The sequence below is a fragment of the Apis laboriosa genome, unplaced genomic scaffold, assembly GCF_014066325.1.
Source record: "Apis laboriosa isolate Shangri-la unplaced genomic scaffold, ASM1406632v1 scaffold26_cov146, whole genome shotgun sequence".
In the NCBI taxonomy this organism is placed as follows: domain Eukaryota; kingdom Metazoa; phylum Arthropoda; class Insecta; order Hymenoptera; family Apidae; genus Apis; species Apis laboriosa.
In genome coordinates, this window is record NW_025222592.1 from 574,444 (window position 1) to 587,950 (window position 13,507).

At 18.6% G+C, this 13,507-nt stretch overlaps 1 protein-coding gene across 3 annotated transcripts in view; it reads right to left on the reverse strand.

Annotated features, from left to right (window-relative positions):
• The window catches only part of LOC122713717 (ras-related and estrogen-regulated growth inhibitor-like), a 159,416-nt gene that overhangs the window by 125,946 nt on the left and 19,963 nt on the right, over nt 1–13,507 (reverse strand). For all 3 annotated transcript variants that reach the window (XR_006346522.1, XR_006346521.1, XM_043934441.1), the window contains exon 2: nt 10,195–10,251. Coding sequence is in view for 1 of the 3 variants with exons in the window: in XM_043934441.1 (XP_043790376.1) it covers nt 10,195–10,251 (57 nt within the window). In the remaining 2 variants the exon portion in view is untranslated. The remainder of the gene's footprint in view (nt 1–10,194; nt 10,252–13,507) is intronic.

Genomic DNA, 13,507 nt, shown 5'->3' on the forward strand with positions numbered 1-13,507 from the left:
AACGAAATTAAAATTATATTTCAATTTGTATAATTTTCACAAATCTATATTTTTTATTTGCATTTTTTAAACATTAAATTTTATTGTAAACATTTTTTATAAATTTTTTATTAATTAATTTATAAAATTCTTTTTAAAAAATCTGTAATTTATTTATTACTCATATATATACATTTTATATTTATTTAAATATCATATCTCTTCATAATGATTTTTTCTTCTATCTATTTTTAATAAATCATAGAATCTTATAAAATTTAAAAAAAATCAAAGTAATTTATAATACTATGATAAATTTAATTCTTTTTTAAATTAAGAGAATACTTAAAACTTGTATAGTGAAATAAAATTGTATAATTCATTATTTATTTATCTAATATATTCTTTATACTTCTTTATACTGATATAATTAAATTGATTAATACTGATATACTGATATAATAATATATAATTATTTAATAATAATTTTATAACAAATTATTTACACATTTTTCAATAACATTATATATTATTGTTAATATTTGATGTCTAATAAATTAGAATATATTTATATTAAAATATTAAAAATATTAAAAATACAGGTATAATAAAAATTAAAAGATTGAATTTAAAATTCTTTGAAGTTCACTTTAATTTTTTTATTTTTGCAAATAATAATGATAGATATTTTAAAATGAAATTGTACTTACGTTAAAATTATAAAAAATTTTGTTAACTACTTCATGTAAACATTGCTTTGATCTAGTCATATTTTATAAATATAATATACGTGTATTATTTATTGATTATTTCATATTTTATTTTATTGTTATAACTTTTTAACAATACTTAGTAAGTAATAGTATACTTAGTAATATATACAATATAATATAATAATAATATATATAATACTTAGTAATATATATATAATATTTTTTTTTTATGATTTATAGAGTATACCATCAAAGTTTGACTGAAAAAAATGGGACATTCTATAATATAATAATATTATAATTATAGATGTATTATAATAATAATCATATTAGATATATTTACTTAAATATAGTATTTAATTATATTACTCTCTAAATATTATTAATTATATTACAATCATAATAATCATTTTTCCATATTCTGAAGCTTGTACATATTAAGTATAATTTATAGAATTATTAAGTAATTAAGTATAAATATTAAGTATAATTTATAGATATTGAAATTATATTGAAATTATATATATATATACTTTATAAACAATTATATATATACTTATATTCCATATTCATTTAATAAATATTAATATTCAAAATATATTTTTTTCAATTCAATCATAGCCAACAACTGAAAAGAGGGTTCTTATGTAATAATTCTAAAAGCAAATAATTATTATGAATTTTTTTTCATAATGAAAATTATTCATAATATTGAATTAATTTTTTTTAGAAGCATAAGATATTCATTAAGAAGAAGAATTCAATTCTAAAGACATTAATGGCTAATGTTTAGTCATGATATTAAACCAATCTTTCTCGACGGCATATTCTACCATTCATTACAGAAATATGCACATGAAGAAGGAAAACAAGATATGCACCTAGAAATAGAAATAGAAATATAGAAAGCGGAAATTTAAATTTTCGATATGAAATAAAGAGTCTATGGAGAGGGCTGGGAAGAGAATGCAGATCTCTCCCATAATTCATGCAGGCTACTTTGCTATAATAATTGCTATGAAGTCGTATGCGCACGTATGAGCGAGAGAAAGATATCATGAATATCCGCCTCCGGAAAAGTCTGGACAGGTATGTCCTATTGTCGCTATCGCTAAATATCGATAGTTTTTCTCAATGCCTGAGATATGTAAAAAAACTGAACTTTATTTATTTATTTATTTACGATTATAACTTATATTTTAATAAATTTCTTTTTGTTTATTGGAAGGAAGAAAGAGAAGAATAAAAGACTTCATATAATCAAGTTTACAATCAGAAATTGAAATGATTCAGAAAAATTTTACAAATCGAAAGAATCCTTTCAATTTTTCAATGCTCTAGTTCTATTTTCTATTTCATATATTGTTCATTTAAAACCTTAAAATCTAAATTATCTCAAAAACAACTCATTTTTTTATTCTATGGAAAGAAAGAAAGAATAAAATATTTGTATTTAAAATTTTTTTATCAAACTTTACCTTAAAAAGATAGATATTTAATAAAATAAAGTAATTTTTTTAGTTTAATTTTTTTTTTAGTTTTTTTTCATTTTTAATAAAATACAAAAATAATAAAATAAAGAATTATAATATTAATTAATATAATATTAATTATTTTTATAAATTTACATTTACAAATTTTCAAAATTCTTTTTATTTGTGTTATAAGTTTGCGAATTTTTATGCAAAATCAAATTTTCATGAACATGATTAAAAAATGAAATAATATAATAAATACTTTGTTAAAAACTAATAAATACTTTATTAAAATATTTATTTCAAATATCATAATGCGAATTATATTGAATAATTTATATTTTTTCGTATACATAGAATGTGCATTCTATGGATTATATGGGTTATAAAATATTTTAAATTTTTATATAAATGTATAATTTATTTATGTTATATTTATAAATGTATAAATATTCGCAGTTTAGTGGTAAGTCTAATGATAATACTTATTATTAAATTGTATATCTAATATATGATAATATATCTTCAAATTCAATTCTTATTGTTTTTAAAGTTTACTTACTTACTGTACTAAAATAAAATCAATAAACTTTTAATATATAAAAATACAATAATGGAAAATATAGAAATGTTACAAAAAAAAATTTATTTAAATTAAAAGTTTTCAAAATATTCTGTATAATTGTTTAACATAAATATATATCACAATATTATTATATTAAAATTATGCGTTATAATAAAAAAGATTATAATACATATTATACTATACTATTAATACATATTATACTATATTATTAGAATAAATTATAATAATAAAAACTATGAAATGAATTTGAAAAATTTTAAGATTTACAAATATATTATTATTTATTAATAATATATTGAAGGACGCTAAATTATTAATAAAAATATGATCTTTTAACTATATTTTTTTCAAAAATCAGTTCTGAAGTGATCAATTAATACATGTTTATCTGGTTAGCTATTTGAATTAATTTCACGATATTCATAAAACAGCATTGAATTTCTTAAATTGAAGCTACTTCGAGTAATAGCCGTAATCATTAGAAGTATTACGAAAATAAGTGATCTACGAGATCATTGCTTTTAAAATAGTAACTATTAACAATATGTGAAAAAAACTATTAACAATATATGAATTAATGGAAATATAATTTGAGTTCTAATTAGATTTAATTGTGTTCAAAGTAGTAATATTTTATCTTGCAATTTATTATAGAGAATTCTTTAATTTTTATTCTGTTTTATTGATACAAGAGAAACATTGTATAAGAGGAAGAAACAGTTTGTAAAAGGAAACAAACTAACTAGAACAAGTAAACGGAAGATAATGAAAAAAAAGAGGATACGAGATAAATAATAGAGGTTAAAAAATTAATATTTGCAATTTGGATCATTTTTGCCAGAAATAACTTTTCTATCGATATAATATTTACTTTACAAAAATATTTTGAAAATAATATTCTCGATAACATGCATCGAATAGTAAAAAAAGAAAACTTAAAAAACCAAAAATTCTAAAATAATTATTAATCATTTTTCTAAATGAAAAACATAAAAAAAGAATTAAGAAAGGCTAAAAAAAATATCAAAAATATTAAAAATAGAAGAAAAAATATTAATAATAATAAAATAATAATAATAATAAAAAAATAAAGATAGCAAATTTTAAAATTTTACATAATTTATCAATTATATATAAATATAACAAAGAAATGAAAAATTTAAAATCCTATATTCATTAATTATTAATTAATTAAAAAGTGTAATATTAATAAATTTTATTAAATTATAATAAACTTCAATTTCTCATTATATTCATACAATATTAATATTCATACAATACATAACATCATTATTAAAAAAAATTTTAATTATTGAAACAAAAAAGTTTAGATCCTTCCATAAATTAGAGGAGATTAAATATATTTCAAAGTACAATAAATGAATATTATATTTATAATACAATATTGACAATAATTAAATGTTATTGTAAAGAATTATAATGTTCATTCTTAAGTAATAATAATAATGTAAAAAATTATTGAGAAAAACTTAAATATAATAATATACAAATATAAAAAATATATTAAACTAATATAAATGCATTGTACAATTTTAAATAATTTTTTTTATTTCATTAAAAATAAAGTCTATCATCATAAATTAGTTTAAGTTATAGTTAGTTTAGTTCTAAGTTTCATTTTTTCTTAAAATTAATTCAATAATTTATGTATAAAAATGTATATCATAACAAAAAGATCTTAATTTCACAGCAAACCCCGATCTATACAAACAAAATCTCAGAATTTTCCTAATTTGAAACGACAAAAAAATCCTTCTCACGAAATTCACAATGGAAACAAGTCTAATAAAATTCAATCAAAACAAAACCAGGCATCACTATTAACAACACTCTCAAAACCTTTAAGAATCGAAAACACGAACAGAAAATGGTGCGGTCGCGAGAATCGAGAAAATTAGCTTGAACAACTTCTCTGGAAAGCAGTACGAGAGACTTCTTCATGTGTAGGTACAAGATCCGAGCGGCAGGAGAATCATAAATTGATTGTGCCGGCAAACAGGTAGGCAAGACTTAACGTAATACATTCGTCAGAAAGCAAGAAGGTGAAATCAAGCGATCTCTATTATTTAGCCAAGTGAAAACCGAGACTAAGTCAGAGACCTGAGTTTATCTGTCTTTTTTCTCTCTCTCTCTTTCTCTCTCTCTTTTTCTGTCTCTATTTCTCCAGAGATTGTAAATCATGACCTATTATACGTGCGATCGCATGCATCGGTCATTGGCGGGTAATATGAATTCGAGTGCGGATATAACTGGATCTTAAGAGATTACGAAGCCTGATGGCAATTTTCCTTTTCTCCATTTTCACAGTCTGCTTCTGATTTTATTAGTTGATTAAATACACAACTATTAAATAACGAATTTGGAAATCATATTTTATGTAATTAAATATATTTATTTAATTTTTTGTTTCGCCAAAAATATTAATTATTATTATTATTAATATTATTATTATAATTAATTATTATATAACATAATATTTAATATAATTATATATAATATTTTATAATAATTATTATATAATATTAATTATTAGAAAATATGCTTTTTTTGTATGCTATATATTATTGCTAAATTACGAATTATTATTATTGCAAATACATAAAATTATTTTATGCAAATATGTATTTTTTTATATTTATATTTTTTCACATTATATGTATATGCATATTTTATATAAATGATTATATATATATATATATATATATATAATTATTATATTATTATATATATAATAATATAAACAGATTTAAACAAATAATAAACAGATTTTTTATGATAAAGAGTTAATTTAACATAAGATATATATTACATAAAATATGCAATAATATAAATTCAGAAAATAGAATAGATAATACAATATTGAAACAAATTTAAATGTATTTTAAATAATGTCTTTTTCAGCATATTCTTAAATAAACGATGGATAATAAAAAATTTTTAAAAAATATCATTATATCGTTTTATCTTTTTATATCATTTGTTTTATCTTTATAAATCCAAAATAAAGAACTATTAATGATAGCAATCTTTTTTTTAAAAAAAGTTATTTGATTTAACATTTTTTTTTTTTGATAAATATATTTTGAATAGTTTTAAACATTAAAAATTATTTTTTATTAATGAATAAGTTTTCTTATTCTTTTATTATTTTATATTTTATATTTTATTTTATATTATAAAATATTAATTATATTATAATTTTATATTTTTTATATCTCTATTATATTTTATTTTTCTGCATTAAAGTTTTTTACCAATTTTATTTATTATATTTATTTTATTTTGAGTTTATTGAAATATTCATACTATAAAAAAATATATTTTATTTTATTTTAATTAGATAACAAATTTATAACATGTTTGAATATTCTTATAAATTCAAAATGTATTTTTTTTATAATTTATTATATCGTAAATTGTACTAGTGATCAATTATTTTTAAAAATATCTTTAATTAAAATTGTATTGTATTGTATGCTCAAAGATTAATTATAGCTCGTTCAATATGTACAAAACGTTTATAAACGTTTGATAATAAGCGCAATATAAGCGCACAAAGCGCTATATGGTCCCATACGCGTTGTTTTCGCGGTACCATAATGGCGGCGCGCCTCTAGTAGCGCGATTAACAAAAGCGATCTATTAAATGGACTATTGTGCTGTCTGGAGATGTGAATGACACCAGCCAGCGTGCCGCCATGGAGAAATTAAATTCTTTATCGCATTGGCGAGATTCGCGCTGAAATAATGCGCGATGCGGATAACGTTCTTACCTATGAGCGATTTGTTTTAAGTTTCTGAAATGATTTGAAAGATGATAAATGAAAGATTTTGATTTTGTTTATTATACAAAATAATTCAGTTTGAATATTTCATTTAACATATATAAGTATTTTGAAACCAAATTTTTTTAAATTTAAATTTTTAAATAATCTAAATAATATTTTAAAATAATACTTAATCTAATATCTTTGTTTAGATTAAATTTTTTTATGAAAAAATAAAAAGATTAAATTAGAAAACATTTTGATGTTTTAAAGTTTTCTTATAATTTTTTTTTTAAATTGTTTAAAATTTAAATTAGATGTAGAATTTTATTGAAGATATTGAAGATTACAATCAATATTCTTTTAATTTTCTGCTAGAAAATTTAATCTTTCGAGAATATTTTTTAACAATATACATAATATATATATATATAATTTTGTAAAGTATCTAATTATGAATAATTATTTCGATTTGTAATTATATGTCTGAGATTCTCAATTTCCATAAAAAAAGATTCCTAAATTTATAAATGATTTCATATCAATATATTTTCATCTTTCTTTTTATGTTTTTTTATAAATTTCTTATTAATTCTAAATTATATATATTTTATATTATATAGTAATTGCAATGAAATTATCTTTCTGTAATTATCGTTATAAAATAATCATTCAATCCTATAACCGAACTTTATATATAAAATCCATCAATGTATTCAGTAATATTTATAAAGAATTAAAAACATATATTATTTTTACATTAATACATTTATTAATACATCGTGATCTTTAATTCATTATAAATAAATTGTTTTATATCAAAAATTAGAATTTCAGAATTTAATTATCAAATTTGAAGCGCACATTCCATGATTTTACAAATATTTTATATTTTTTTAATCTGAAAATATTATTAGTTTTTTGTTAATATTATAATATCATATAATACTTATATATATGATAAAAATTTATTTATTGAATATTCATTCATCTTCAATGAAAATAAAAATTTTTAATTTATATAATTTATTATAAAATATAAAAAAAAACAAATTGTAAAAAAAATATTTCATAATTAACTTACAAAGATCTTTGGTATCAATAAATCCTGGAAATATTAATTTTCTATCATCATTATGATGTCCTATCTTATAATTAGAATCCATTCATTGAATATATGTACATATATTCATATGTCATTTATCTTCAACAAAAACAAAGTTAATAAAGTTTTTTTGATATATTTATGGTATATTATAATTCATTCTAGAAATAGGTATTATTAATACATATTACACATATTTTTTATTATCATTATGATATGATATATTCTATAGTCGAAATTCATTTTTATTGACTGTCATTTATTTTCAAAAAAAACGGTAACAAAATTCAATATTTTTATATTATTACGAATAATATTATAATATATAATAATATTATAATATCATAATTATTCCAAAATATTAAAACAAATTGTAAAATTCATATTCCACTAACTTAATATATAATATAACCTTCACCTTTCGTATACTTATAAAATCCACCCTGGAGATATACTAAAGAAGAACGAGTCAGGCAAAAACGAAGAGAAATACGAGAGTAAAAATGCGAGAAGGCAAATCTTGTTGAAAATCTTGTCGTTGCTCGCCACGACTCTCGGTATGCATAGCTTAAAGGGGAACTGGAACTCGCAGTAAAAGGAGTCTAGATAATCACGTTTATACGATGGTCCGCATTCCGAGAATTCGATACTCTACGGGGAAGAAGTTGTTGCATGCTCTCAGGGCCCGTTTTCACGATCGTTCAATTTGTACTCGCGGTCGGCCGATGATCGCCCTCAGAGCCGTGAAAAGAAATCATGTGTAATCTCCACGATCTCTTTTAATCATATTATTATAATTCAACGTATATTCTTTTATAATTCCTCGAGAATTCTTGAAAGATGACACATTATAAGCTTTATAGTTAATGATAATAATAGTAGTTAATGGTATAACAATATTTTTTTTAATTTTGTTTAATTCTAATTTGTAATTTCTTAAAATTAATTAAATGTTTCTAAAAAAAGAATTTATAGATCTATAAACTTTTTTCGATAAATCAGTTTTGATTAATTATCACAATTCTATAAGAATATTTTTCTAAAATTTTGTTTCAATATATCAACAATTAATATAAATATGTTTTTCTTTTAATCGTATATAATCTGCGTTTCTTTTCATATATGATGTATCAGCAAATTAAATTATTAGAAAATTAAAAATTTTTAATTATGTCATAATAAAAGTAAATGAGCGATATATAACATAAATAATAATAATAAAAAAATTAATATAATAAATTAATATAATAAATTATTTTTTTATTATATTATTTTATTAATTAATTATTATAATTATTATTAATATAAATAATTAATATAAATTTAAAATTATCTGAATTGTCTTGAAATATATATTTTGATTGTTGTTATCTATATTGAATGAAAAATAATCCATTGAATATTACGGATCAAAATAACTTGAAGATATAAGAAGTTCTAGGAAGTCAAAGATAATCCATTGTACAAATCTATTACAGATAACTGTAATAATTGATATTTTAAATTTGACAATAAATAATCAACGATATTCAAAAATTTTTTAAACATATTAAGGATTAATTAGATCAATTAAGCAATTTTAGAAATTAAAAAATATTGAATTTTTTTTGTATCAAATATTAGAAACAATTTAAGAATATGTTTTCTTTATAAAATTAATTATGATAACGAATTTTTGCGAACGAAAAGAATATATGATATCATATTATTTCCATTGCTATTGCTAGATTAAGCAAAATTATATCACGTAACATAATGCAATACTTGACTCTGGCCTAAAGCCTGGTCTATCTAATAATAATCATCTATCTAATAATCATAGTGAAGATAATATGACGTCAGGTATTCTTCTCATGCGGAAATTCGTTATGAGGGAATTGAATTATTTTAATAGTAAAGAGAATATCATATTGGCTATCATCTGGCAAATCTGATCTGAGATCATCCAAAGAATCCATGGAATCCAAAAATAATACATAAAACAGTCGTTAAATAATTAAAATAGTAATGATCGAAATTATGATTAGCGAAATTATAACAATATATTTTGAGTATCAGCCAATATTTGTAGACAGGATGTATAGGTATAGGTAATTCAAGATCAGATACTTTCCTCTATAATATATTCAAAATTTAGAAAAATTGGGATTTTTTTATAAATAATTATAAAATTTAATCAATTAATATTTAAATCTTCAACCATTTTCATTAAGAAAGAAATAGTCTATTCTATGTCATTAAAATATAATTCTGCATTACTAAGATAAAAATGAAATCTTTGTTCGATTATAAAATATACCAGTTAAAAATACAAAGTATAACTTAATATAATAAAGTAATCAAGCGATTGTAGAAAGAGTAAAAAGCTGACAGAACAAATTATTAAGTTTGTTTATACTTATATCATGATGGAAAATATTGAAAACTATGTCCAAAATAAAAATAACGAGAGAAAAAGTTTGATTTTCGAGTAACGCGTAGCAAAAACGGTATAAATTTACGAAAGAATTAAAGAGTACAAAAGAAACGGAAAAAAAGAACAACTTACCACTGGTTGAGCTGTATTCGCCAATGTATCGCCTCGTTAAATAGCGTACTACCACGGCTGAAAGGAAAAACAAGAGTTAAACGTGTGAAATATTTTTAAAGAGATAAGTATCGAGGCAATTAAAATTATAAGCTGATCGCAGATAATGATGTGATTTTTTTCTAAGTGAAAGTTGAACATTATATACTATAATAATTCATTATTATTCATGATAATTAATTAATTCTTTAATTGATTAATTATAATTAAAATATTATACAATTATTGAATAATAATCGAAAAATATATAATATATAATATAAAAAAATATATAATATTATAATCAGTTATACAATACAATACAGTTATATAATTATACTTAAACTTTTTGATAATTTTTTATTTTATATTATATTATTATATTATATATTAATTTATATTTATTATTTTGTACTATTTAGTTAGATTTTTGTAATTTATCTATTATCACTGATTTTTTATATTTTAATAACTTAAATAAATAACTTTTAGTAACTTATATTTTATTTTTTATATGTTTAAAATATAAAATTTGTAAATTTTATTGTTATTAATATAATTGTAATTAACAAAATATAAATACTTATTATCTATTCTTATTATTTATCTATTCTAATTTTATTGTTTTATATTTTTCTTCTTATCATAACAAATTGTTCTTTTGTTTGTATGATATTTTTTTTCTAAAAATTTATATAATTTATATATAATATGTATTTTTTTTTAATTTTTCCAAAAATAAAAATAATTCTAGAAATTCTATAATTGCAATTAAATAGTATGCAAGTACTTATAAATGTTTTTACGCGCCAGAATTCTTGATATTTTTTAGAATGGAAATTAAAATAAAAATAAACTTAGCTTAAAATTTAACTCAAATTATATAAATCTATGAGAAAAAATTTAAAATTAAAAATAAAATTAAAATTAAAAAAAAAATTTTAAATTAAAATTTAAAATTAATTCAAATCTAATTCAAATCTAATTCAAATTTAATTTAAAGTATTACAGTATTAATAATATTAATAAAATATTAGCTTGTATTTTATATGTAAATTTAAATTATTAAAGAAATTAATAGATTATTCATTTATTCAAAGAAGCAATGATTCAAATAAATTCCTTATTTTTTAATAAATTAAAATATTCTGAATTTATTTTTTCTTCATTTTTATTTTCTTTTTCTTTCTTTTCTTTTGGCTTAATAAAATCGGAGGTGACACAATTTCAGAGTAATTTAAATATATTTTAGTTAGAGTTCTTGGCGTTATCAGACTGAATGAAAGTTCTGCTCGTTTCTTAATTTTAACTAAAACAGGTTTATATAAGTGAAAAGCAATTAATCATCGCGCAATTTCTCTGTTTAATCATATCGTATCTTTGCAAGCTTTTTTTTTTGCAAAAGCTTTTCAACTTCATAAGAATGAAAAACTTCATGGTAATTTTCAAACCGTTAAATATTATAAAATTTTGAATCTGGTATTTAAAATTAGTAGCATTTGAATTATATAATATATGTTATTTACTTAATTTTTTTAATTATGTAATGTCATTAAAAGAAAGAATTCATGTTAATGTTTAAAATTATAAAAATTCAACATTTAAAAAATAAATAAACATATTAAAAATATTATTGAAAAAGTAAAATTTTTATTGAATATTATTATTATTAAATAAAAATATCAGTATATAAAGTAGCTATTTATTAATCCATTACAATATAATATAATTATTTTGTCAAATTAATATATTACAATAAAGAAAATGAATTTGTGAGAAACTTATAAACTATAAACATCAAAATCAATATACTTTATTAGAATGTGATTAAAAAAATGCCTGTCACATATACTTATGTCAACATACTTTTCCTGTCTAAATTGGTTAATTGACATCGATAAATTTGACAAGTATATTTCAATTATTAGAAAGCTATCCGTTTCTTGGCATACTCTTTTATATTACATTATTTATCAATTACATTAATGGAAAATTTTAGAAGTTCTATTTAATATTATTTAATAATTATTTAATATTATTTAATATTATTTATGTATATATATAATTTTATGTATATTCTTCAAATTTTCACATTTAGTTTTCTAAAAAAAAAAAATTTTGATAGAAAACATTTTTCTTTTTTTCAGTTCATATTTTTGTATTTTAAATTTTTATTTTCTAAATTTTATGTTTTATAAAATATAAACTTTTTAAATAATTTTTCAAAATTTTGTGTATTCATGTCAATATTGACAATTGTTTTAAAAATAAAGATTTCCTATGCTTAAAAACTAAACTTGATTAAAACTCTATAATTAATACGAGTAAAATAAAAACTTAAAATTAAGTTTGGATATTAAAATAATTATCTTATTCATATAATTATTATTTAAATAAAATTTTTATTTTTTTATTTTTTATTTTTCATTTATTTACTATTATTTTTATTTTTATAATTAACTATCTATTTTATTTTAAATAATTTTATTTAAATAATAATATGTTTAAAATTATTTTAATAATTTTAAATTATTTAATTATCATTTTATTTGATATTAATTTAATATTATTAATTTAATATTAAATATTAATATTAATTTATTAATTTAATATTAAATATTTATTGTTTAATTTTATTGCAAAATAAAGATGTTTTTCTTTTATAATGCGGAATTGTCTTTTATTTAGATCTATATTTTTTTTCATATTATTTCTTGATCTAAACTAAAATCTATTTCTTATATATTTTATTTGTTATCTTTTCAATTTTTATTATTTGTTAGTATTTTAATTAATCAAATTGATAATTCATAAACAAAATTTTTAAAAATAATTATTATTTTTTAAATTTTAGAATTTTTGATTTACATTTTTACATTTACATTTTTATATAAAAATAAATTTATTTCCTATTATATTTTTCTACAAATTATTTGCTTCTTTTATTTAAAAGAATGCTCAATCCTGATTTAAACAAGAATAGAATTTTCATAAAAATTCAATTGAATTTCATTCAAATTATAATTCATTATAATTTCTTCAAAAATCCAATCAATTCTACTTTCTTTATTTTATTCCAATTTCTTATTGTTATTTTTTTTTTGCAAATCTCAAAAAAATTGATTTCTTATTTGAAGTAATTACTTTTTTCATAATTACTTCATTTCAAATAAAAAATGTTCAATCTTATTTACTTAAGTATTAATATATTTAAATATTTATTTTTTTCATTCAAAATAATTTTATAAATCATGATTCTTTAAAAAAATTTATATAATCCTATTCTTTTATTATT